Consider the following 26,112-nt stretch of genomic DNA (forward strand, 5'->3'; position numbering starts at 1 on the left):
GGCCTCAGCTAAGGGATTTGCTCGTTTTAGACGTCTGTTGGTTGTAACAGCGTCCCACAAACATTTTAGAGATGCTGCCCCATTTAAAGAAGGAAGAGCGAGGACCAAGGTTTGTCCGAGGATCATCAAACTGTAAGTCTGTGTGAAAATCAATCTCTTGCGGTCTCTTCTGGAGCTTAATTCCTTGAGATGAACTGTGCCAGGTGACCGCTTGGCTGAGTTGTCACAGGGTTTTATAGTGATTCTTCCACTGATGCAACTAAAAATGATTCAATCCACCTGACACAGATGCAAAAGAGTAGAGAATTGAGCCATCCTCCCACCCCAGAAACGTGGCTGCAGTGAGCTAGGACCAGCATAATTAGCATCTTTTAAATCACATTTGTATCTAAAGAAAGAGGAAGCAGAGGATGCTAAGTTATTGACCTTAGACCTGGCTGCCCTGGTAACTGGTACAATTATGACTTTAAGATGCGGGTTTGTGGCTTTTTTTATTTTATTTTTAGAGATTCTCAGTATTTGTACAGCTTTCCATTTGTGTAGGCCTAACATTAACAGACTACCATTCTCTTAAGTTTCTCTCTCGCTAAGAATTAAGCAAGCAGTGCGGGGCTAAACGAAAAAGGGACGTTGTATTATGTATTATCCTTCTTGGGTTTGAGGGGTTGCTTTTGGTTGGGATTTGAAACAGGTCTTGCTAGGATTCCCTTTTCCACTGTGGCTCATTCTGTTGAATGCCATTAGCCATGGTCCTACTGGGGTTAAAGTAGTGACTTTATCAATTAGTTTATTTTGTTAGATGATGATATAGGTTAATAGCTAAATTTGGATGTTGGTCACTAACATGTAAATAGTTAAATTTGACAGTGTGCTTCATTATTGTGTTCTCTTAAAGCTGGTTCATTTTGATAGTGTGCTTCATTACTGCGTTCTCTTAAAGCCTTCTATCAAGTTTTGGAAGGGTTTGCAGCCTGGAACACTAGGGTTTGAAATATTTTCACGTTTAGGTGACCTACAAAACTCTAAGGACGGTGTGGATCATCTCTTGATGTTGCCTGCAGCTTGTATTACCAGCTGAAGTGGGAGTTGTGAGGTAAGAAGAGTTTTCAGTGTGTGTTTTGTTCTGTTCCTTTGGTAAGCGTGCTGGTGCCACCCTTCCGGAAGGGTTAGCGGTTTGGGATTTGTCGTGACATGGGAAGAGGGGGGTTATCTCTAGCAGCGAAGACGACTTGAGCAGGAATCGCTTTCCTTTTGCCAGCCCTCCGTGGCTGTAACCACCGTGCGGGACTGAACGCCGCCTGTCACCACCCGGCAGCCTCGCTGGCGGCTGCCCAAAGCGGTGCCCGGCACGGCCGAGCCGCGAGCCCCCCGCCTCCCCGCAGCCCCCCCGGGCAGGGCGGTGCGGGCGGGCGCAGCCCCGGGGGCTCGCTGCGGGCCGGCGGCGCCTCAGCGCCCGTCAGGCTCCCGCGCCCCGCCGGCGGCCGGCTCCCTCCGCTCACTTTTATATTTGCGCGCCCTTTCGCTCCTCAGTGACGTGTCCCGCGCCGCGCCCAATCGGCTCGGCTCTCTGGTCAGGACAATGGAAGGGCCGCGGCCAATGGGCGAGGCGGCTGGCTTGGCGGCAGCCAATGGGCGCGGGGCTGTGTTGAGAGTAATGTTACCAGCGCCGAGAGTGTGAGGAGGCTGCGTATCGATCCCGCTCTCACAGCCATTGCGGTGCATTGGGCTACACAGGGACCCAGGCAGCGCTGGGGCCGGGGCGAGCGGCCGGGCGGGCGTCTCTGGGGCTGGGGGCCGAGCGAGGGCTGCGTGCCGACTCTCACACGGGTGAGTACGCGACGGGGGGCCGCCGGGCCGGCCGGGCGCGCTCGCAGCGGGCCGGGCAGCCGGCTCTGCCCGCCGCCGCCGCCGCCACACCGCCGCTGCTGCCCGGCTGCGGGGCACCGCACACAAAGGCGAGGCGGCGGGCTGCGCGCCCACCCCCCCCTCCCCACCACCCCCCCCCCGGGGGAGCCCGGCCCTCGGCGAGGAGGACGGCGGGCGAGGGGCTGGCAGTGCCCGGCCGCCGCCGCGGGGGCGAGGCGGGGCGGCGAGGCGCCGTGCCCTGGCCGGGAGAGGCTCCCGGAGCAGCGGCGGGGCCGTCGCTGCGGCGGGCGGGCGGGAGGGCAAGGGGGGAGGCGGCGGGGAAGCCGAGCCGGCGACCGGGCCGCGGAGCCGCTCGCCCCGGAGCCGCCTGGCTGTAACATGGCTGACGGGAGCCGCGAGCGAGAAAACAAGGCGAGCGGCGGCTGAGCAGAGAGGAGCTCGGGCGGGCGGGGGCGCAGTTCGGGGGAACTTTTTTTTTTTTTTTTTTCCTCTCTTCCCTTCCAGCCGCCGCGGGGGCTGCGGCCGTGAGGAGGAGAGGAGGAGGAGGAGGAGGAGGTCGGTCGTGAGGAAAAGGGGGGGCTTTAAAAGTCGCCGGAGCTGCCGCCCGCCCCGGAGCAGGGGGGTCCCCTCCGGGGCTCTGCCCGCTCCGCCGGGGCTCGGGCACGGCGCTGGAAGCGCGCCGGCCCCTTCTCCCCCTTCCCCCGCTCCCCCCTCCGCGCCCACCCGCTCCCCACCTCCCCCCTCAGCCTCCCGCCCTGCCTCCCTCCTTCCCTCCCTCCCTCCCCCGGCTGCAATGGCTGAGCCCGTGCGCCAGGGTAGCGGGCGCCCTCACACAAAGGGAAGGGAAGGGAGGAAGGAGCCATGTTCTGTAGACGCCAGCGCAGCGGCCATTCCGCGCCTCGCCCGCCGCCGCCTCCTCCTCCTCCTCCTCCTCCGCCCTTTCTCCGGGGGGGGTCCCGCGGCCTCCCCGCCGCGCCGCTGGCTGCGGTGAAGGCGAGGGGGCGCTGGGGGTGCCCCGCTCTTGCTCAGCGCACAAAATGGAAGCAGCCCGGGCGGCGGGTCACCTCCTCCTCGTCCTCCTCCTCCTCCTCCGCCAGGAGCCTGCGCCATGCCCGGGCGGCCCGGCCTCATGGCGGGGGGGGCGCTTTGTCTCCTCACGGCCGGGCACGGGGGGCTGAGGGGTGTGTGTGGTTGGGGGGGGGGCAACGGCGGTCGCCCCCCCCCCCCCCCCCTTCGCGCTGAGAAATTCGGCGAATAAACTTTGAGGGCGCTCCCGTAATAGCGGCGTTTTACTATTTCTGGCCATTTTTAGCCCCGTCCCCCCCCCACAAGCTCGCCGCCCCCAGCAGAGCCCTGAGGGGACCCGCGACGCCCTCACCGCCCCCCCGCCGGGGCCGCGTCCCAAAATGGCGGGAAGGCGGCTTTTAAACGGCCTCACAGGGCCTCGTCTCCTCACAGGGCCTCCCCGAAGCACCCCCGGGCACCCCACGCTCCTCCCCGGGGCTCTTCAGACACATTTCTCCCCCCCCCCCCTTCTCTTTCCCCCAGGGCCCGCTCTGGGAACGATCTCCGTGGCGAGGCAGGAGCTGCTCCCGGTGCTTCAGCCCCCTTCTTGTTTACTTGACAGAAACTTCAAACCGGACGTGTTTAGTCACGGAGCAGAAATCTGTTTCTGTCTATCCGCCAAACCGATAGGAAACGCTGCCGCTGTGGCAATACGGGCAGGCGGCAGGGTGTTTTTTTTCTGTTTTTTTTTTTTCTTTTTCTTTTTAATTCCCGCTGAAGGGCAGAGTTCGTCAGGGCGCGAGTGGCTTTTTCCAGGGAGCTGTGAAGAAATGCTCCGAATGTCTGGCTGGGGTGTGAAAGCTCCAGGAGGGTGTTTTTTAATTCCTTCTCCGGCCCTGAGAAGCAGCTAGTTCTCTCGCTGAGCACAGCCTTACTAGGCATATGTAAATGTCATACTTCTCACGTCCCCGGCTTGGTTATAACATGTTTGACTGAGCGCAGTGGCTCATTCCTGTATTTCTAGGTATACGTATAAAGAGTAGGTTTTTTTCGTAGCGTACTTAAAGGAGAATGATAATATATGGCATATAAAATAATGAATATTTTTTGCAAATAAGCCCCAAAGGTCTACAGGGCACGGTGATAGAAAGACAGGCTATTTGAAGAAAGAATTTAGTAACTGAGAAGGCCAGCTGAGACAGGATATTCAGGTACTTTTCCCCCCATTTCTTTCAATATAAGGTATTTCTTTCAAGCCTATGATTGTTACACTAGGAATAGGAGTACCATCTCCCTTGTGTTGATGCCAGTGCTTGCCTACAGATTGCTTGGAAGCAACATTTTTGTTTGTAGGAGACCAGAAATACAAGTTTTGAAGGCCCTTTGAGATTTCAGGTTAGTTATATGTGCCAGGTTACCTCAGACAGTCATGGTAGAGATCTCTGGTAAATACTCCAGAAGAGAAACTTTCTTCAGACTATGATTTTGGAATACTGCTCTGACAGGTCTCGTTCAGCATAGTTGTTCTTCGTGGCTTACTTCCTTCCTGCCTTGGCTTGTAGAAAGTAAAAGTTGTAAAAGTGTCTTTCTTGCTTTGCTACAGAAAATCATCAAAAATGGGCAAAGGCGATCCTAAGAAGCCGAGAGGTAAAATGTCTTCATACGCCTTCTTTGTGCAAACCTGCCGGGAGGAGCACAAGAAGAAACATCCAGATGCTTCAGTGAACTTTTCAGAGTTCTCAAAAAAATGCTCAGAACGATGGAAGGTAGGAATAACTGCTTAAAAAAAACTAGGCAAACAAACAAAACCAAAAAAACCCACAAAACCTTAACTGCCTTCTGTGAAATGTTCAAGATTGTCAATTATTTATTTAAAAGTTCAGCTTTTAGATATGTAGGAAGTACAGTTGTAAGGTGAATGATAACTATCCATCGTTCTCGCCTTAACTTTAGCTCCCTCAGCTGATTTTAGAATGGACCTAGGTGTGCTTTTCAATCTTAGAATATTGTTTTAATTGCCTTACAGACTATGTCTTCTAAGGAGAAAGGGAAGTTTGAAGATATGGCAAAGGCTGACAAGCTTCGTTATGAAAAAGAAATGAAAAACTATGTACCACCTAAGGGGGAAACAAAAAAGAAGTTCAAGGATCCAAATGCACCGAAGAGGCCTCCGTAAGTAGATTTTTAGTCAGGTTATATGGTCCAGGACCATCGCTCTAAACTGTATCATCTCTAAAGTGATCGTTTCGTCCAGGTTTGGGAGCTTCAGAAGAAGTACAAGATTATACCACCGGTCAGGAAAATCAAGATAGGTTGAAATTTTAATTATGACTACTAGGTTTTTGTCTTTAGGTTGTCCCGCTTTAGTAAAGGTGGAATAATGTCAGCTTTTAAAAGCAGGTGCAAAAATCTATGACCCGCAGTTGTGCCTGATGTATCCAGATTTTGTGAAGAGGGTTATTCTCAAACAGAATGGTGATAAAATGTTTCAGGCCCTGTTCTTACCACCTGTTGGCTTGAGCAAGAATTTTAGTTGGCAGCCCGTTTGATGTTCGAGGCTTGTGCACAAAGCAGGCCAGAGGGATGATCTTGCACAAAAACAGCTTGGAAGATTTCGGCCATTGCATAAAGACTACTGACACTGGATTCACACAAAATACATTTTGTGTATGTGATTTAAATGAAGCTAATGCTGAAACAGGGAAGTTCCTGTACAAAAGACTGTCTGTATTTGGGCTGATGCTGTCATTTGGAAATCCTAATCTTCACAAGAAGTTATTGCTGTTTCCCTGCCTTCAACAGTTCTGACATAATATTTGCTCTCCTGTTGCCATTCAGTCATTCTCTTAAGAGTTTCCTCTGCATATGGTGTATAAAATTAGTCCCTCTGGGGGTCCTGCCAAAAATGGGACCAGATGTGCGGCATTACTTGGAGACGAGGATGTGTTAAGTTTTCGTGGTAGTTTGTTTTATTCTATTATCTTCCACTGTAATTAATCTTCGCTTCGCTTTTAGGTGATGTTCCAAAGCGCTCTTCAGAAACAGTAACAAAGGTCACAAAACTTTCTGTTACAGTAGGTTAAAGTCTAAAATTAAAATATTTTTTTGGTTTGTTTTCTTTTGTCTGTAGTTCGGCTTTTTTCTTGTTTTGCTCTGAGTTTCGTCCAAAAATCAAAGGAGAACATCCTGGTCTGTCCATTGGGGACGTCGCAAAGAAACTGGGAGAGATGTGGAACAACACCGCCGCAGATGATAAACAGCCTTATGAAAAAAAGGCTGCTAAACTGAAGGAGAAGTATGAGAAGGTAACGCTGACATTTATGGAGGTGGTGTGGGGAGAGCAAACCTCAAATTAGACACTTTCCCATTCTCGTGTACTCTTAATACTTGAAAATTGTGTTGCAAATTATCATATACAGATGACAAATGTCATATTTGCAGGACCATGTCACTCAAAGGGGCATCCGGTTCATTCTTGTAGCGCTGAGTTGCGGTCCTCTGTGTTGAGTGTTCTTCATTCATCTGTAATTCAGGACCATCAGCGATGCCGTCATGTCTGTATTGTTACTAAAACAATAGGTCACAGCAGTATCTGCCTTAATTTGGTAGTATTAAGTAACATCAGTAAAGAATAAAGTGGGTCTCTTGTTCTGGAGGTGTTAGGCGTTGATGAATGTCCCCAAATGTTAGAATAAGTAAAACAACATGGATGCTGGTTTTAGTTTATTCTTGGGTTAATATCAGGACGCTTACAAGAAGCTAGTTTTAAGACACATTTTTTCCCGTACCTGTTTTGTGTCTAGCTCCTTTCTAGTAATTAACATAGTTAATAATACATATGAAGCAATATATCATATAGTTCCTTGAATTATTAAAGCTTAACCCCGTCATAATAACGGCAACTGTAGTCACACGTTGTGCACACAGTAGTGCTGGGGGTGTTTTTATTTCCAGAGGCAGATTCCCATCCCAGGATGAGGAAACCACAGGGGGAGGGGATGTGTGTCAGCTTGTACTCTGATTCTGCTTTATAGTGGTCAGCATCCGCCTATAGCTAATACATGCCACGGATATCGATACATTTACGTGCCGTGACCTTTCTCTGGCAGTTCCTCCTGCTGACAAACAAAACCACCTTAAAGCTGTAGCATTACAGTGAGCAAAGTGGCCCCTTTTGGACCTAATTATGTGCTGGAGAGGAATTAGAGGTCTAGGTTTCCTATGTTGTCCTTCTGATGCAACTAAAAGCTTTCCAGTATGGTGACTGCTTATACCTACAGCTGCGGCAACACATCAGAAACTTTTTACATGGTTAAATCACTGATCTTTAGTCTGAGATACCTTCATCTTCATTTCTTACACTTCAAGACGAGTTTTTAGGCGCAGTAATCTCAGTATTTCACTGATTGGCATTTGACGTAGTAGATACTGTCTTCTGAAAATCTAACGCTAAGCTTTAAGAGAGTGTGAGGAAACTGAGGTGAGGGGCGTAATGTTTACAGGGTGGGGAATATTGGAAGATTTGGACCATCTGTGTAAAGGTGTTCACGTTTCTTTGTAGCTGATAAGTGTAAGAGTCCTGTAGATCGATTCTGTAACGTAATTGTTTTTATGATTTTGGCATAAAGCTGGGAAGTCTCACTGTTTTTCTGGCTTGGTCTCCCAAGTGCAGTTTTGACTTCCTATAACAGGAACTGAATTTTGTGCGTTATAAACCACTAGAATAAATTTATTGCATGCAGAAGGTGGCACTGTCTACCCTTTAATCAAAGTTGTTATACCTTTTATTTTGGAAACTTCAGCTAGGCAGAATTCTGTATAATTGCTCTTTGCTGAGGCATAACATTACAAATACTGTGCAGTGTCATCCTGATTTGTTTCGGATGGCTAATTATGATTTTGTGTCTCCAGATAAGTATTTTTCTGTGCGTTTCTTCAGCCATCCTACAAGGTAGGGCTGGAAAGGGACCTTAAGAGGTCTCCCTTTGCTTCATTTCCGTATGGGGAAGCGGGTTCAGCTGTGCCTCTCTTTCAACCCATTCCTAAAAGCCAGACAGTGGAGATTCCTCAGCAGCATTAAGCGGCGTGTTCCAGCACCTGAGTAGCATTTGTGAGTTAGAGGGTTCCCGTTCCCTTGTTCTCCTGGTGTTGGGCCTCGGTTCACTTTGTTGTAACTGGAGCTGCGACTCAAGTGTCATTTGGAAGTTGCTCGCAGCTCTTGACTGGTTAAACTTTAAGAGAGATTCTTCCTGCTTTTCTCCTCCAAGGATATCGCTGCATACCGGGCCAAAGGGAAGGTTGATGCAGGCAAAAAAGTAGTTGCCAAGGCCGAGAAGAGCAAGAAGAAGAAGGAGGAGGAGGAAGATGAGGATGAAGATGAGGAGGACGAAGATGACGAAGAAGAGGAAGAAGAGGAGGACGAAGATGATGATGATGATGAATAAGTCTCTTTTAGAGCAATTTCTTTCTTGTCTATAAAGCATTTAACCCCCCTGTACACAACTCACTCCTTTTAAAGAAAAAAAAAATTGAAATGTAAGGCTGTGTAAGATTTGTTTTTAAACTGTACAGTGTCTCTTTTTTTGTATAGTTAACACACTACCGAATGTGTCTTTAGATAGCCCTGTCCTTAGTGGTATTTCAATGGCCACTAACCTTGCCTGGTACAGTGTGGGGGTTGTAAATTGGCATGGGAGTTTTAAAGCAGGTTCTTGTTGGTGCACAGCACAAATTAGTTATATATGGGGATGTAGTTCAATTCTCATCTTCAGTTGTCTCTGATGCATCATAAAAAAAAAAATAATTGTTGTTCTGTTAACTGAATACCACTCTGTAATTGCAAAAAGGAAAAAAAAAAGTTGCAGCTGTTTTGTTGACATTCTGAATGCTTCTAAGTAAATACAATTTTTTTTTATTAGTATTGTTGTCCTTTTAATAGGTGCCCTTGAAAATCATACTTTTTCTTTTCTCTCTTTTTTTTTTTTTTTGAGGGGAACTCATCTTTTGCTTTATTGAATGCCCGTTTGGGATCACGTGAATATTACAGTTTTCATCTTTCATATAACCAGCTGATAAACAAAGCTTTGATCTACATACCCTGCATAATCATGATAGGGTAAGAAAAGAAATATATAGGCATATGATGAAAGAATATTCTTCCGTAACTGGAAACAAAACAAACAAAAAAAAATTCAGTCTCATCAAACTGATACTTGTTCAGAATTTTGTGAAATGTAATATTCTATTGAGTTGCATGAGTTTACCAGTCTTGGAGAGTTGAGAAGTATAGAGTTCAATTTTACAGAAATGAAATACTTCGGGGGGGGGAGGGAGGGGGTGTTAAATTCTGTCCTAGAAGGACCCATAGGAAGAGGGTATGTCCATCCGGTGTGGAGAAATTTACAGGCGTGACTCCGTTACCATGTAATGGAAGTCGTGTTTGTAAATCTCTGAACACTAGCGAGAGATGAACATACCAAAAATGTGTAAAGTTAAAAGCATGAAATTACCATATTTTTTGGTGACAGGTCTGGCGACGGCCACGGGCTTTATACCATGAAACTCTCCTGGTAGCAAATGGCCCACGAGAAATGATTTTTCTTTCTAAGATTTCTATAAATGGTACCATTATTATTTGTTAAATCTATGTAAATTCATATTTGTATTCTTGAAATTCTAGTTTTAGCCCTTTAAACAAAGTTGTATATTGTCTCAAATTGAAAATGAGATAAGATGTATTTTTCCTGTTAGGTTTTATACCGCACTCTTGATGTTTGCCCATTTTTAAGTTAAATATAGCTGTATGGAAAAGTACATTTTATTAAATTTTGCATTAAAAAGTGAAATGTTTATGGTATACCAACAATGTCTAATTTGGTCAAATACAGTTCTCTTCCAAAACCAAAGCTAAGGGTTTTTTTGCATATTTAGTAAAACTTCAAGTGCTGGCAACTGTAACTATTTTCACATATACCTGCTTACCAGTTTGGGGGACAATTTGGCAATTTTGTGGTTACAAAATTATGGTTCTCTTAAGTGCCAGTGTTTAAAAGGAAAAAAAAAAAAAAGCATTCTTGTAATTTTACACGCTTTTGTGATGGAGTATTGTTTTGTTATACAATTTTGACTTTCAGATTCTTATTTCAATTTGCATTTATGTATAACTTCAGGAGAAATATTGAACATCTGAATCCTGGATGATACTAATAAACTAATAATTGCAGAGGTTTTAAATACTTAGTTAAATGGCTCACTTAATATCCTAAAGGGTTTTCTTTCTTTTTTTTTTTCTTTTTTTTTTTCTTTTTTTTTTTCTTTTTTTTTTTTGTGTTGGTGCTTTCAGATATGTTTACGTCCCTGCTTTCTGTTTCAAACAGAAGGAAGATGCCCTTCAGAAGATGGTGATACAGGCAACTTAGGACAGATGAGTTTTGTTTTCAATTGGGTGGTACCTGTTCAAATGATCCTAATTGATGACAAATTTTTGGTGATGAGATTTTTTTTGTTGTTGTTGTTTGTTTCTTTAGGTCATCAGAGAAAAGTAGATGGAATTCTGGTTCTTGGAGCAAGCGTGCTTAATGAGATCCCTATAATCTTGTGCCTTTGTTCGCAGCGCTCGGTGTTGACAAATGTAACGTAGAGGTTACAACGTAGAGATCAGCTGATCTTGATGTGCTTACCCGCCAGCAAGGCCTGCTTGCCTTTAGCTCAGGGGTTAACGGGTTGATAACAAGCAGCGCGCTCAAGGCTGACGAGGGCAGCTAGCATTACAAATGCTGCTTTCTGAGGAAAGGAACCCCCAGCAATGTCCTGCAGAGGCTGATGATGGGTGAGAGGTGCTTGACAACCTCCAGAGCTCTCCTGAGTGGCCATGGTTTTCTTGTGAGCAGTTGGTAGGTGCCCGTAAATCAGTTGAGCTTGCACTTGTTTATCAGATGAGTTAGTGGTTGTTTCTCCTACGACACCTGAAGTGATGAAAGCATTGCTTTTGGGGGAAAAATACCATAGCTAGGTAGATGGATTCTCTGAAAATACAAGTTTCTGAGAGCTGTTGCTGGAGAGGACCCCCCTGCTCACTGCTTCTGGTCCCCCGGGAGCTCTGTCTGGCAGCTAGGTCATCCTGACAGTAGGCGCAGCCTGGTTCTCAGCAGGAGTAGGACAAACATGACTACTACGAGATTACCTGAGCTGAGGTCGGTTAATGCTGACAAATGTCAAAACAAAAAGCATTTTCTAAGAGCTTTAACCCTCAAAGAAATGTTTGTTGTAGAGGAAAAAGAAATCTAACCAAAAAACGGGATTGGTTTGGTGATGTGAATAGTAATAAGGAATTATATCTTGAATGTCATTTAAATTCATACTGATTTCACAGCTGTTAATCTAAGTTAGCCTAGAGTCCTGGAAGGAGATGCAGTTGCAGCCACTGGCTTTATAGGTATTAGTTATAATTTTAAACTGGTTTAACTAGATGTAGAGAAAGTGTTCATCCCTTGTGCAGTACTGTCAGTGATCACGTTTTTTTGCTTTCTAGCAAAATCTTGAGCTTATTTAAGAAAATGTTTCCAGGTAGACAGGCCACTAGAAGTCTGAAATAACAGGTATCGGGTGGCTGAAGAGATTTCTGCAGCTTGGTTGGGATAATGCTGGCACTGCTGACGCTGGGCCCCTGTAAAGCTGCTTTCAGTAGCATAACAAGCCTGTTGTGATGGAGGGAAGGCCGAGTAATAGCTGTTGTAGGGTTGCTGGAAAGCGAGAAGAAGGGGCTGAGTAACTCCACCAGAAGAGGAGCTGGTCAGACTGCAGCAGCAGCGTCCAGTTATTTATGTGGGTGATGAGCAGAGCTTGAAAAAGCTTTATTAATTTTCACTAGCCTAAGGGTTAAAAGAGCTCATTAGAATAAACGTTCCTGTTTTGGCTTCCCAGCTATGCCTAGCAGAGGATGAACGGAATGAAGCTGACGAGCTGTGTTGGGTCACAATACGTTATTCAATACTGAATCCGTAACAGACGTGGCAAAATACAAAGGCGGTTTTTAATACAAGGGGTAATTAATTAGCACCATTTCCAGGGTCTGCCTCTAGTAGCTGACCAGCTAGAGGCTTCTAGGACACAACCGTACCCATCGGTTATTGATAACGGTGAGGTTCCAAGTGCGTTCAGACAACGTTCCTTCCTTATGCTCTCACACCGTACTTAACTCAGGACTACAAACCACATCTTTTTGGGTCTGCTTCAAGAGAAAATGGCCACGTGTGGCATTTTGCTAGGGCAGGCTGCGGCAGGCATCATTTTAGCCCCCGAAATACGGTAAGGGATGTTGTACAAGTGAGTTAGTGCAATGCAATGCTGAAATGGAGGTGTTTATTAATAAAGCTTTTTTCCTGGACTTTGGTACTGGATTGCACCCTACATCTGAAAAAACACTTGGCGAGTTTTATTCATGTAATAAACTTTATTTAAAATTAACACCATCTCTTATTCCAAAATCACGTATTTGTAGACAAGCTTTCACGCTTTCTTTCATTGAGTAAAAAAACACGAGAAGTAAATCTCCAAGAGTTTTGTATACTTCTGTAGGAATTGTCTTCTATTTCGTATACATCGTGCTCCCCGACTTTCCTTTGACAGTACCTCAAGCAGAAAAACAAAGATGGATTTTTTTTTTCTCCCAATGGATTTGCTATTAAGAATGAAGGTCAGATTGCTCTTACGGCTGCTTTCTGCTATTGAAAAATACAGCACGGGTTCTGTTCCGAGAGTACCTCATTTTGAAATCCATCTTGCTGAAGTGATTGCTGTTAGAGGTGACCTGCGAGAGAGACAAGACTTCCCTTTTGCTACTTCACAGCGGAATGAAAGACTTCGGCTATAAATGAGCTCAGTCTACTTGTTTTCTGCACCAGAAGCTCCTGCCCTTCAGGAGAAGTGCTCGGGATAAAGCTGCACGGCGAGACCACAGAGCAGCAAGGAGCGAGCGAGCAAGGGAAGTGTGGATTCTTAGTTACACCTTTTAAAATTTCACTTATATCGTTAAAGCGCGTTTAACTTAAATGGCGAGCACTTGGCACAAAGGAAGTTCATCTTAATGATTCCAGCAGCCCTTCATCTATGAAAGTGGCAGAAGCTCAAATAACACGTTTCTGACCTCCCAAAAGTTCTTCAAGAAAAACAGGAAAGACCAAACTCGATGGCTTGAATGACTGGAAAAGACCCAGCTGCCTGCACGCCTTAAAGCAGCGAGAGGTCACGGTTCAACTGCTCCTTGAAGCCGCCTTCCAGAAAGTCACGCTTACTGAGGAGACACCGAGGGCTCGTGCTGCGACGTCTGGGGAGCGAGTTTGCTAGGGGGAGTAAAAATAACAGCTAAGAAACGTGTAGGAACACAATGCACACACACAAACCCCTTGCGTTGCTCTTGAAACCAAAGTGCATGAAGGAAATGGGACCGATGCCCACCTGCACTCCTGGAGAACAAGAAGCGAGAGCATCACCCTGCCCACTCGGGGTGAGAAGGGCAGCAAAACCTTGCTTTTTTTCCACCTTTTCCCTGCAGGAGCCAGCCACGTTTTCTGCAGCGTGGAATCGAGGGTGAGGGCTCAGGCTGGAGAGAGGCTCCTATGTGGGCTTGAACCAGACACGCAGAGGGAGCCAGGTGGCAGGCTGGAGATAAGGATCGCTGGCACCAGTGCTGCGAAGAATGAGTAAAAAGCTAGATCACGGTTCTCTAAAATAAAAATAAAAATCTAAAATTTACGCGGTGATGATTCCCAGAAGAGATAACTTGTAAAATGTGGGTTAGCAAATGATTGAACAACGGTGACTCATGTTTTATTATCAGACCTGACTAGCAGTGTTTACACCCGTTTTAGTTTTGTTGACGCGTGTTTCTAGCGGTACCTTCACGTAAGGATGATGCCACGTACAGGCATTGTGTTCGTAAAACCGATACTGGAAAATGGAGGTGAGGAGTTGGAGGACGGAAGGGTTGGGTTTAGCTCTGTGAGGGGGGGGCAGGGGGGGCGCGTGGGGCTGGGCTGCGTGTGTACATGTGGTCGTGCAGTCCCCTGCCGCTGGGTGGGCAGGAGTGAGTCCAGTTGCTCCTGCCCCTGCGTTGACCAGGTTTGGGTCACAGAATCCTGAAACGACTGAGTTTGGAAGGGACCTCTGAAGGTCACGGCGTCCAACTCTTGCTCAGGCTGGGTACCTCTGAGCAGAGCCTGGCTCCGTCCTCTGCACTCTCCCTTCAGGGATTTATGGACATGGATGGGATCCCCCTGAGCCTCCTCTTCTCCAGGCTGAGCAGCCCCAGCTCTCCCAGCCTCTCTTCACAGGAGATGCTTCAGTGCCTTCGTCAGCTTCATGGCCCTGCGTTAGACTCTCTCCAGTATGCCCGGGTCTCTCGTGCTCGGGAGGCCCAGAACTGAGCCCAGTACTCTGGATATGGCCTCACCAGTGCTGAGGGTCCTTCTTGCTCTTCCTGAAGCTAGGAGTGATATTTGATTTCCTCCAGTCTTCAGGCACTTCTCCCAGTTGCTGTGATTGACCACAGGTTATAGAGTGGCCTCACAATCACGTCTGCCAGCTCCCTCAGTGCTCGTGGCTGCATCCCACCAGGGCCTGTGGACTTGTGAGTGTCTGGTTTGCTCAAGCATTCCGACCTGATCCTCTTCCACCTAAGTGTATCTTCCTCGCTCCAGCCTTTCAGCCTGGCCTCTGCCTTCCTGGTCAGTCCTGCTAGCAAAGATGAAGGCAAAGAAGGCATTCAGCACCTCATCCTTTTCACTGTCCCGGGTAGCCAGGTCTCCTTTTTCCTTCAGCAGAGGGCCCACATTGTCCCTGGTCTTCCTGTTGTCTCTGATGTCCTTGTAGAAACCATTCTTGTTGTCCTTGTTGTCCTTTTGTAGAAACCATTCTTGTCATCCTTGATGACCTTGGCCAGATTCAGTTCCATTTGGGCTTTTGTAGCTCTACCCCTAGAAGCTCTGACAGTATCCCTGGATTCCTCCCAGGTCACCCGTCCTCACTTCCACCCCCTGCAGGCTTCCTTTTTGTGCAGTTTGTGAGTTTGGCCAGGACCTCCTTGCTCCTCCGTGCATGCCTCGTGGCGTTGTTTCCTGACTTCCTCTCTGTTGGGAAGGATGGCTCCTGAGCTCGGAGGAGGTGACCCTTGAATATTAACCAGCTCTCTTGGGCCCCTCCTCTCCACAGGGCCTTATCACACAGGACCTTACCAGGCAGATCCTTGAAGAGGCCAAATTCTGCTCTCCCAAAGTTCAGGGCTGTGAGTTTTAACGCTGCTCCCTGCCCTCAGGATCCCAAACTCCCCCATTTTGTGGTGACAGCAGCCAAGGCCGCCTTCAACCTCCACATCCCCACCAGCTCCTCATTGCTGGCGAGCATGGGGTCGGGCAGAGCCCCTCTCCTTGTTGGCTCCTTTATCCCTTGGAGAAGGAAACTATCACCAGTGTGCTCCAGGAACCTCCTGAATTGCTCGTGTCCTGCTTCACGGGACCCATGAAATGGGGAGAAACCCCTCATTTTGGTGCTGCTGTGCACCAAGTGGGAGTGCAGCATCCCAAGGCACCGGGTGGAGAGGCCAATGGCCTGGAGGCCTGGAGGTCCCTCAGCCACTCTCACCGCTGTCCCCGAGTCCCTTGCTTCTACTCACATGCTACTTTTTTTTTTTTTTTTTCCATCTGAATCATTTAACACGGCTCTGGGAGCACAATAGAGCTGTGATTTGCTTCGGAGCCGCCAGCCTGCAGGAAACAGAAGGTCCCTGAATAAAAGGGAGGCTCTGGTTACAACTTCCCTCTTATTTACTGTTCCCAGCAGCAGAGAAGTAAGGCTGCAGTGAATGAAACGGAGAATTAACCACGCGTAGCTCCGAAATATAAACACGGAGGCTACAGGTCCCAGGGCACCGCTCACGTCGATGGCTCTCACCCGCTGCTTATAAAAACCTCCCGGCACCCAGACGTCCTGGCTTTAGTGAGCACATGCAAAGGGCAGAGGAAGCAAGACAGAGGTTTTTCCAAAGGAAAATGTGCAAAATGTGAATTTTACATGGATTTTTCTCTTTCTGTACAACTTGAGACCGAGTTGATATCCCCAGTGCTTAATCATCACCCTGCAGCTTTTGCAGAGGAAACTCCCTATTTTCCCTTTTCTCTGGTAACTTTAAAACTATAAAAGTTTGGGACAACTCAGCCATTCCATGGAAGGCTGCTTTACAAGTGCTTTAGAAAGAGATTTCCATGCCGCACGGTGTTCCAAGAGCATGGGTAGCTTTGCTCCCAAAGTGGGCTGCCCACATTAGACCCCTCTTTTTCTCTTGCTTTTGGTTTTGGAAACCAAGCAGTGACTATTTGTGTCCTTTATATAAAAAATAAAATATATATATATATAAATTACACACCCGTATTTGCTTTATGGCTGTAGATTTGGAATATTTGCACCAGTTTTTGCAGAGGTGTTGAGTACCTCGGGTTAATCGGTGATGAGTTAACTCCGGTGAAGGCTGTAGACAAGCCAGGATTCAGTCAGCCTGCTCGTGTGAGGCAGAGTTTTTCATACATGTTTTTATTATTATTTTTTTTTGAAGGACTTTGGTGAAGCAAAATGTAGAAAGTGTGGATGCATAATGTTATTCTCAAATGTGCTTTTTATAAGGAAAAGTTGTTCTGTGGGCTTGACTAGCTGGGCCTGCCATGTCCATCTTGTTTTCTGGGCACCCTGCACTTGATGAGTGGCTGATACAAAACAAGAACTGTAATTGTAAAGCAGATAGCAAAGTCGACGATGATTTTTATGTGAAATGCTCAAAACTCTAAAATATTCATTTAACAGCTCATGTATACAAAAGAAACGCGAACAAAATATATATATATATATATATATAAAAGAAACCTGAACAAAAGCGAATGAAAGTTTATTTGGGCCACCTGCAACAATAAAACTGAAATGACCCGAGTCAGAAAATCCTGTGATAGGTCTGTAAGTGGACTTAAAGACATACTATCAGGGCAAGAAGCTGGCCCAGCCATGCTGGTGGCAGCCCCCGGGGGCCACAGGGACACTGGGAGCCACGGGGCTGTGGCTTCGCTTGGCCGGCTCACCCGGGCGGCTTCGTTTCGCTTTCTCTTTCTGCTCTGCTCGCTCAGGGCTGTGCTGGATGGGGCTGCGATTGCCTTGGTTGATTATTTACAGTTTGCACGGAAATCGTAAAAATAAAAGAAGTTTTTTAATAATGAAGTTTTCAATACTGCCTCTAAAGCCATGCTCGGGCTGCACGGTTAGCTGGTGATATATTCTAAATGCACTTTCCAGGTGTTTTGTTTGTAAGAGCACGCATTAAACTCAGCTCACATCCCTAAACACAGGAGCTCCTTCCTCCCGCAGTGAGGAAGAAGAGGCGGAGGAGCACTGCCCAGAGCCCTGGCTGCAGTATGACTGCTTCCCACAAGCATCCTTGGTTGCCTGCCTTGGACTGGATTCATTCTGAACTGTGATGGCTTAGTTGGCAAAATCCACCCTCAGGGTCGGGGATCCACTCTGCCCGGCGTGTTGTCTGTCTGGCACAGGATGTCACCTCGTTAAGATTTTTAATTTTTAATGTAATTACTTTTTAATTTATAATGCCCGACCATAAAGGCGTACCAGGCTCCTGGAGCCTTTTCCCTGTGGTGCAGCCCACGCGCCTTCCTCCGGGCCCCTCTCCACTGACCCCTTTTCTAGGGGGTGATTTTTCTGGGGTGATAAGTACTGGGGAGCTCCTGAGCCAACCATCTTCAGGGGTACAGGTAACAAAATTTGGGCAGAGCCTGGTTTCAAGCATCTCACTCCCTGCAGTAGACGGAAAAGCGTGATGAAAATCCTGCTTTTATTTTTTAATTGAGCCTCCAGATTTAACGAGTTGCTTCTCCAAGGGTTGATGTAAACAGCAGCAGGATTCGTGTGTGCCAAACTGCAAAGAGGCGACTGTGCCATGAGATTGATGTGAGCTGTCCTCGCCCCTTGGGCCTTGGACCCTGCATCCCTGCTGTCCCCATCGTCCTCATTGTCCCCATTGTTCCCATCTTCTCCATCATCTCCATTGATTCATCCTCATTGACCCCATTGTCCCCTTGTCCCCATATGTGGCAGGCAGGTATGGGGGCTCCTGGCATCCACAGGGCTCCTTCTGAAACGCTGAAAAGCAAAGGATGGTGGATTGTTTTTTCCTTGCCCTTTTTTTTTTTTTCTTCCCTAATTTTCCAGTTCAGAATATCTTCAGTAGAAATTCAATGAACCTTCAGGAGCACTCCCAGAGTCTGTAGGGCTTTGCTTGGTTTTGGGCTGGGTTGTTACAGCTCCAGGAAGTCACCTGGAGGTTAATGCAATTGCCATAACACAACAGATACAAAAAAAATAGATTATACCTTGATATGAAGTCTGAGCTTCCAAATGGTGCAGCTCCCACTGGAAAATGGCCAGATTTTCAGAGCTGCTTCCAAAACACTTTTTAAAAAAAATCAGAAAAATGAAAATCACCAGCACCACCATTATGGCCAGAGCTGCAGGTTGGTGGGGAAGCCTCTCATGGTGGGGCTGGGAAGGAGGAAGGTGAACGAGGGGGCGCTTTCTGCTCCCCGGCCACTCCTGGTACCTGTGTGGGGCACTTAGCGCACTGCCTGGGCCGTGCTGAGCAATCGGTGACAACTCCCCGGGATCCTGGGCTCTTGATCCGAGGAAATCGCCAGTGAGCCAGGAAATGTCAGGATGACATCACAGGCAGAAATTCTTTAAAGCCCTGCAAAGGAGCTTGTTAAAGCCCGTTTCTCAGCGGCGTGATCCCAGCTGCTTTCATTTTTGCTTTGAGCTTCGACTTTACCGGAGCAGGCAAGCGAAGCCTCCCCCAAAAATACCCCGTTGCTTTCCTCCCCCTCCAGCTCCCAGGGCTGCCACCAGCCTTGGCTCTCGGCGCTGCCCTTCTCTTTGGCCTTGGCCTCACACTGGGGCCATCGGGATGCTCCCTAGAGCCAGGCAAGAGCGCAAAGGGGCAGGATGGAGGGGACACACCAGCCATGGGTCAGTGGGGACATGGGTGGGCGCCCCCTGAGGGGAGCACCCCAAGGAGATGCCAAAATTCACGGCAAAGTCTCGCCTCGTTGCCTCCTCTTTAAGTCACTGGTTTTGCAACGCTGTTAAGGGGCACCCAGCAGCGTATGCGACCCACACGTGTTTTAATTTCTTTTACGGTCTCTGTTTTGCTCTACACTGGATGTGTTTTTATAAAACAACAATTTATTGGAACCTGGGACTTTATGGCTTTAAGGTTCAATTGAGTCCAGATTGTGAGTTTCTCCTTTTGGAAGAGGATGGGGTTGTTTGAAAGAGCCCCAGATAGCCGCAGCCTGCCCGTGGCACTCGTGAAAGCCCAAGCCAAGGCTGACACCTTTTCGCTTAACTTACACGGTAATGTCAAAGCAAAAAATTTACCATCTCCTGTTATGCCTTCCATATGCCGTGCCCTGCTGCAGACAGAGGCTCGTCGCGGGAGATGTGCCGGCCTTGTTTCTTTGAAAAATTATTATCGGTGCCGTAATAGAGCCAGGACTCGGTGAAGAACGAGTCAGCAAAACCTCGGAGCATGGATAATTAACGAGGCCGTGCATTCTCTCACAAACGTGCACTTGCGCCCCAGAGTTTTCTCGCGAAGGCACAGCCCTCGCTCCCCACGGCAGCCCCCTGAGCGCGGCGCATTTTCAATCCATGGAGCCGCGGGGGTGTCTATGAAGTACACTCCATGTATTATATATTTCATAAGCACAACCCAAAGCGTTTTCTTGGGCACTGAACACAGCCCTGTTAAGAGCAGAGTCGGTCCGGAACAAAATTCAGCTCGCAAAGCAGAAGAGGAGAACAGAAAATAACTCTGCGCGCTGTTAGCGCCCGGGTACCCGCGTCCCAAACCACCCCGAGCGCTCCGATGGGGAGCGAGCAGCATGAGAGGAAGCAGAGCCCCCGTCCGGCCCTCCGCTTGCCACGAAATAAGCAAACAAACACGTTTATCACCAGGCAGCGGGGCGTCGCGCCAGTCCCAGTTAAAATTAAACAACAGCGAGAAGAAGTTATTGCAGCGCGAGGAAGGTCCCGGACGAGAACGATTATTCACGCGAAGCCCCGGGAATATATCTTGTCACAGGGCCGGGCCTCCACATCTGTTTCGCCACCAGAGGATCCTTTACAAACAGCTCCTTTAATGCGAGCGAGCAGCCCGTGCGCAGACACGCAGCCCAAAAATACATCTCCTCTCCTCCTCGCGCTATCCCGCGCTTGGCAGGGAACCAAACATAAGGTTCGGCTCCTAGTTCAAAAAGCCCTTCTTCAGGAATCGACTACGAGCTTGGTTTAATAAAAAAAAAAAAACCCGCCCAGCTTCCTCCGGGGAGACCTAATGGGATGCAGAGCCCCGCACCTCTCGGGGCTGCTGCCAACCTGCTCGGCGTTGGGCACAGGGGGAATTTGGTGGTGAAATAAACCCACCGTGCCGTGGCACAGCTCGGGAAGAGCTTCCAGCTTTGCAGACCTCTGGAAATGGGAGAAAGCAGGCAGCACAAAAAAATAACGGAGCACAAATGTCTTTTTAGAGGGGCTGCTCGCTGCCTCCGAGGCGGGATGCGGTGTTGGCTCCAGTGAGGCATCACGGTGCTGGGCACCCGTGGGCTCCTCCTAAGCAAAGAGATTTTTCCAGCATAGAAGGATGCTAAATTGGAGTTTTCCCCCAAAAATTCCCCCCAGTCATCACAGCTTAAAACTTCGGGCTGGGCTGCCGACAGGGTATGCTGTGAATTCAGCATTTCCTTTACCTATTCGAAGGGAACAGCAAAAAGCGAGGAAGGGAGACGCAGCCTGCGTGGGAGACAGACGAAGCGAAAATAGTAAACACAGAAATTAGCAGTTCTGAAACGTTCGTAGATTTCCTGGATCCACTTCCCTCCTTTCCCAGCATTTTGCTGAGCACTACGGGATTCAAGCCATTATTATTTTAGGAAGGTTTTTTTGGCTTTTCTGGCTGCAAAAATAGTCATCACTTGTAAATTGAAGGCATCGCTGTCCTATCTGGTCGGGAGCCAAAAGGCATGGAAACAATAGAAGAAGTGTGAACTTTCTCCTTCATCTCAGCGAACATTAACTTCAAAGCCGGGCTGTAAACTTTCAGATGTAATGACTATTTGTCCGAAGGAGAAACACATCAGTTTGATCAATGAATAAAAGTTATAAAACACAGAGGTTACATTTGCTAAACACTTGGGAAAAAAAAAAAAAAACGGGACTGTTTTTGGGTGCAGGGGCAAGTTATTACCGGATTATTAGGGCGGCGGGCTGGTGCAGGTCTGGCCATCAGAGGGGTTTCTGTCCCTGAGGAGGATCTAACGTCCCATCAAACTGTGGTCCCCCCATGTCCTCGGGCACAGGGCTCAGCTCTCGTCACCGGGGTTTCTGTGCAGGGACCCTGAGCATCGCTGAGCCCCGGGGACCTGAATCCCATGGGAACCAGGTAGCACCACCGGCATGGCCAGGCAGGGATGCTCTGAGATATCAAAAAAATGCAGGAAAACCCCAAATCCCTTCTTTTTTCCCCCATACTTTCCATTTTTTTCTGTTAAAGTGCCACCTGGACGCGGTCCTGGGCAGCCTGCTCTGGGTGTCCCTGCTTGGGCAGGGTTGGACCAGGTGCCTCCAGGGGGCCCTGCCAGCCTCACCCCTCTGTGACACTTTGCAGGGCAGAGGGCTGATCAGCTCTCTAATTAAGCGCTCTTAATTAACCAGGAGGACCTGCGGTGAGGCATCAGTGGGGATGGGTGCGTGCAGACCAGACCTGCTTGGGGAAGGAGAGAAGGAAGTGCCGGAGCATGAGAAGAGGTTTTGTCGGAGAGCTCCCTAACATCTTCTGCCAACATCTTTTTTGAATCAGCCCTGGGGGAACAAGCGAGAGGCCAGGAGAGCCGTGTTGTCCGTGTGGGGGAGCGGGGCTCGTGGGGGCAGCGAAACAGAGCCCGCCTTGCCCACCGTTGGAGCCTGGGGGTGGAGAGGGATTGCATTTAAGGGCGTCTGGCCTAAGCTGGGTAAAGCCAGCGCCATGCAGCCGGTCCCGTGCTCAGAAGATGCCCACGGGTGATGCTGGAGCACGGTGCTCAGCTTCCCTTGTCCCACTGCTGCTCAAGGGATGTGCTGGGGTTTGGGCCTTCCCCCTGCAAAGCCACGCCTGGGCTTTGTAGGCATGGTGTGTAATGAGATCTGGTCCTTGCAATGACAGCGGTCCCCTTCCCGTGCTTTCCATCTCCACTGGATCCTGTCCCCGGCTTCGAAGCACGCTGGAAGCAGCGAGCCATTTTGCCACGAGCTCAAAAAGCAGCGGTCCCTCTCTGGTTCTGTGTAAATAATAAATAGAAGTTATGTTTGCAAACGGAGGCCTGCCAGGCTCTTTGGATAGGAGGCATGAGATTTGTGCAGTGAAAAAAGAAGAAGAAAGCAAGAATCCTGGAAGCTTTTGACCCGGTTGTGCAGCTGCGCTGACAAAGGTGAGCTCGGGATCAAAGGGAAGCCGCTGCTGCTCCCCGACACTTCGCCCAGAGCAGATATTAGAGCAGATATTAGTTATCAGGCAGCAGCGCTATGAAAAGCACAAACGTGCCCTTTGCTCTTCGGGAGATATGAAAGCCAGAAGGATGCCAGATTAGATCGAGGGAAGCACATTGGCGTGTGCTGCTTTCTCCGGCCTCGCACCGCTCCTTCGAATCCCCTGCTGCTCTGGCCGGGGACGCGGAGCAGGGCTGCGGACAATCACTGCCGCAGGACTGTAATTGCAATTGCTGTCTGAGAGCTGCTTAGGGCTTCTGGTAATCCCCAGGACCCGCAGCGAGCAACTACGGTGCAGACTGGGAGCATTCGGGGGCAGGGATGCACTGCACGAAACAGCTCCACAGGAGGAGTGAGAAAACCCACCTCTAACCTCTTGGTGTTTTCATTTCACTCGAGGAGGAGATGCTCTGGGGCACGGGCACAAGTCCAGACCAAAGCTCAGACTTAGCTCTGGGATTTCAGCCACTTGGAAAGCATCTCTGCTGCAAAAACCTATACCAGGGCATACCCCAAAGGCTGAAATCCCAGCATAGCTCAGCTCTCAGCCCAGTTGCTGGCCAGAGCTGCACCACCACTCCGCTAAAAGCAAAGCCCGCCGGTTCAATGTGCGTCTCCAGAGGGGTTTTCAGCTTCTAGGGAGGTAACGGGAAGGTGGCAGCAGTGAAGTCTCACGTCAGTCTCTGCAACAACTGTGTTTCAGCAAAACCTCCCTCTGAAAGCCATACACTGCGTAACAGATGGTGCATCTGTTTCTGTTTCCAGTATGATCTCACTAATCACTTTTTAAGAATCTAGCGTTCAGGGTCAATCAACATGAGCTGAATTGCAGCAAAGGTTCCTACAGCAATGGAAAAACCCCGTGAGAGTGCCTTTCCCCAAGTTATCCCCTTGGACAGCGGGGTTTATCCTCGGCCTGAACGTGGCCAAAAGCCCCATGATCCCCGCAAAGCCAGGGCCTCTCTCCGAAAGGCTTCTGCCTCTTCAGAGTCCTTGTGTGTTTGACAAAGCAGAGCTGCCAGTAGCCAACAATTCAGTCAACGAAAAAGAAACCCTTAAAGCTCAAAACCCTTCTGTTTGTCCTGTAGAAGAGTTAATGAGAAGGTTTCTTCTGCTTCTTTTCCCCCAGTCACCTTAAGAACGGCCACGTAGAGGTTTGGTACTGACCTTTATTTCCACGTTACAGATTTTTACTGAATACCATCGATGTTTCTATGTCCTTGCTCTCAGGACAAAACTTTTTATGATCCCGCTAGGTTATTCCGTCCACTGTTATATTTTAAACACCTTCTTAGGGACAGGTACCAACGCACTTTTATTTCCAGGACACGGTAATGGGTCTCCGTGGGTGGCTTAGCCACATGTCCTCCGAGGACACATTTCTTGGCCCCGATTTTTTGCTGCCTCCATCACCGTGCGCACCAGCATCCGTCACTGGGGTCACACAAAGCACAGCGGAGCCATTACAGGTCTTTAAAACGGCAACCTCAGCGTTTGTAGAGTAAGCACCGACTGCGGGGGGGGGAAGGCACGCATTTGTGGTTGTGTTCTTTTAAAAGTTGATTTATTTTAACAGGACTTTCACAGCACGCAGCTGGCAGCGGCAGCCAACAGACACGGCTGCTTCCAGGCTCTGCTCCGAGATCTTCAAGAAGACTTTGGGGCTGGTCGGGGGCTGCCAGAGCGATGGGGTGTTGCTGCAGGGGGGGACGCCACAGCCTCAAATGGGGTCCAGCGTGGTCCTGAAGGAAGGGGACCCCTGAAGAAAGGAGAACCCTGAAGAAAGAGACCCTCCCAGCAGATACGGGGCAGGGCACAGGGGGAGGCAGCGAGTGGCAGCACCCTGCTGCTGGGATGGAGGCCCCCACGTGCTGACCCAACCCGGCATTTGGGGAGGTTTGCTGCTTGCCAGGGGCTCTGGTCCAACTCTTCCACGAGGTCAGCAATGATGCAGCCGGGGGGGAACCTGGAGCACATCCAGCATGGCCTCATGGCTCTGGTGGGAAGGGCCAAGGAGGAGGATTGAGGAGATGGTGAGGAGAGACTCGCTGCTGGACCTCAGAATCACAAACAAGGAAGACAAGGGCAGGCATGTGAAGGTCAGAGGCAGCCTTGGCTGTGGTGACAACCAGATGATGGATCCTGAGAGGAGGGAGCAGGGCACAGGGCAGGACCACAGCCCTGGACTTCCGGAGAGCAGGCTTCAATCCCTTTGGATTGCTGCTTGGAAGAATCCCATGGGATATGGCCCCGGAAAGAAGAAGGCTGCTTGATTTTCAACGCTCACCTCCTGCAAGCTCAAGAATAGTCCATCACCGTGTGCAGGATGTCAAGCAAAGGCAGCAGGAGGCCTGCACGGACGAACAAAGAGCTCCTGAAAAAGGTCAAACACAAAAAAGAAATGCACAGGATGTGGAAGCAGGGGCAGGTCACCCTGGAAATAATGTAGAGACTATGGGGTTAGGAAAGGTAAAACCTACCTGGAGCTGAATCTGGTGAGGGACATAAACAACAAGAAGTGCTTCTACAGATATATGAGCAGGAAAAGGGAGGCTAGGGAAGGTAACAGCTTGCTGCTGCCTGGGGGAGAGGGGACCCAGATGGTGGGGAGAAGTCAGCATGTTTTTGTGAAGGGGGATGCATACTCAACCAACCAGACAGACAGCTATGATGGGATGAATGTCTTGGTGGATGAAGGAAGAGCAGTGGATGTCGTATGCCTCCACTTTAGCATGGTTTTCAACATTGCCTTCCATGACATCGTCACAGACAAGTTGGTGAAGTACAGGGTAGATATATAGACAGTGATGTTGATAGAAAATTGGCTGAACTGCCAGCCCGAAAGGATCGTTACCAGGTGCATGAAGTCCGGCTGGAGGCCAGGCACTAGTGGAGTACCATGGGGTGAATGCTGCGTCCAGTATTGTTTAACTTCATTAATGACCTGGATGGTGGGACAGAGTGTGCCCTCAGTACATTTGCAGAGGAGACAAATGGGAAGGAGCAGTTATGTGCCAGCTGGTTGTGGTGCCATTCAGTAAGACCTCAACTGGCTCAAGAAATGGGCTAGTTGGAGCAGATGATCTTGAAGGTCTTTTCCAACCTAAATGTTTCTATGATTCTATGCCAGGAATCTCATCAAATTCAACAGAGGAAAATGCCAAATCCTGCCCCTGGAGAGCAATGACCCCACACACCCATGCACACTGGGAGCTGACTGACAAGCAGCTTTCTAGAGAAGGACCTGGGGCTCCTGGTGGACACCAAGTTGACCACAAACCAGCAACGTGCCCTCGTGGTGAAGAAGGCCAATGGTTTTTTGTGCTGCATTAAGAATAGTATCACTAGAAGATCAAGGGAAGCGATCCCTCCCGTCTGCTCAGCATTGGTGAGAAACATATGGGGTGCTGTGTCCAGGTCTGAGCTCCCCACAACAAGAGAGACTTTGACATACCAGAGTGAGCCCCTTGAAGGGCCATGAGGATGATCCAGGGATTGGGGCAGTTGATGTAGGAGGAGAGGCTGAGAGTGCTGGGGCTGTTGACCTTGGCGAAGAGAAGGCTCAGGATCTTATCAGTGTCCACATCAATGTGTTAAAGTACCTGATGTTGGGGTAGA

General features: G+C 48.9%; 1 protein-coding gene and 1 long non-coding RNA gene across 3 annotated transcripts; one reads left to right on the plus strand and one right to left on the minus strand.

Moving 5' to 3' along the window:
* Positions 1-1,635: 1,635 nt before the first annotated feature.
* HMGB1 (high mobility group box 1) lies at positions 1,636-10,104 on the plus strand. 2 transcript variants are annotated; one of them, XM_080560557.1, is made up of 5 exons: positions 1,636-1,827; positions 4,475-4,637; positions 4,898-5,043; positions 6,002-6,176; positions 8,139-10,104. In XM_080560557.1, the coding sequence occupies exons 2-5, from the start codon at positions 4,488-4,490 to the stop codon at positions 8,313-8,315; spliced, it is 648 nt and encodes a 215-aa protein (XP_080416683.1). In that variant the 5' UTR covers positions 1,636-1,827; positions 4,475-4,487; the 3' UTR covers positions 8,316-10,104. The 2 variants fall into 2 exon arrangements, with proteins under 2 accessions (XP_080416683.1, XP_080416684.1); XM_080560558.1 differs by lacking the exon at positions 1,636-1,827 and adding an exon at positions 2,141-2,277.
* Positions 8,829-17,631, minus strand: LOC308179833. Its single transcript, XR_013940612.1, has 2 exons — positions 14,801-17,631; positions 8,829-14,765 (listed from the first exon to the last, which is right to left on the minus strand). It is a non-coding gene; the product is annotated as an uncharacterized lncRNA (long non-coding RNA).
* Between the last annotated feature and the right edge of the window lie 8,481 nt (positions 17,632-26,112).

Source organism: Anser brachyrhynchus (genome assembly GCF_964034855.1).
Source record: "Anser brachyrhynchus genome assembly, chromosome: 1".
NCBI lineage: Eukaryota > Metazoa > Chordata > Aves > Anseriformes > Anatidae > Anser > Anser brachyrhynchus.

What these genes read in the sequence shown, in the direction of transcription:
- HMGB1 (XM_080560557.1), top strand. Translation starts at nt 4,488, where the DNA reads ATGGGCAAAGGCGATCCTAAGAAGCCGAGAGGTAAAATGTCTTCATAC. An exon ending in AATGCTCAGAACGATGGAAG is followed by an intron (nt 4,638 to 4,897) that starts GTAGGAATAACT and finishes ATTGCCTTACAG; the next exon opens with ACTATGTCTTCTAAGGAGAA. An exon ending in AATGCACCGAAGAGGCCTCC is followed by an intron (nt 5,044 to 6,001) that starts GTAAGTAGATTT and finishes TTTTGTCTGTAG; the next exon opens with TTCGGCTTTTTTCTTGTTTT.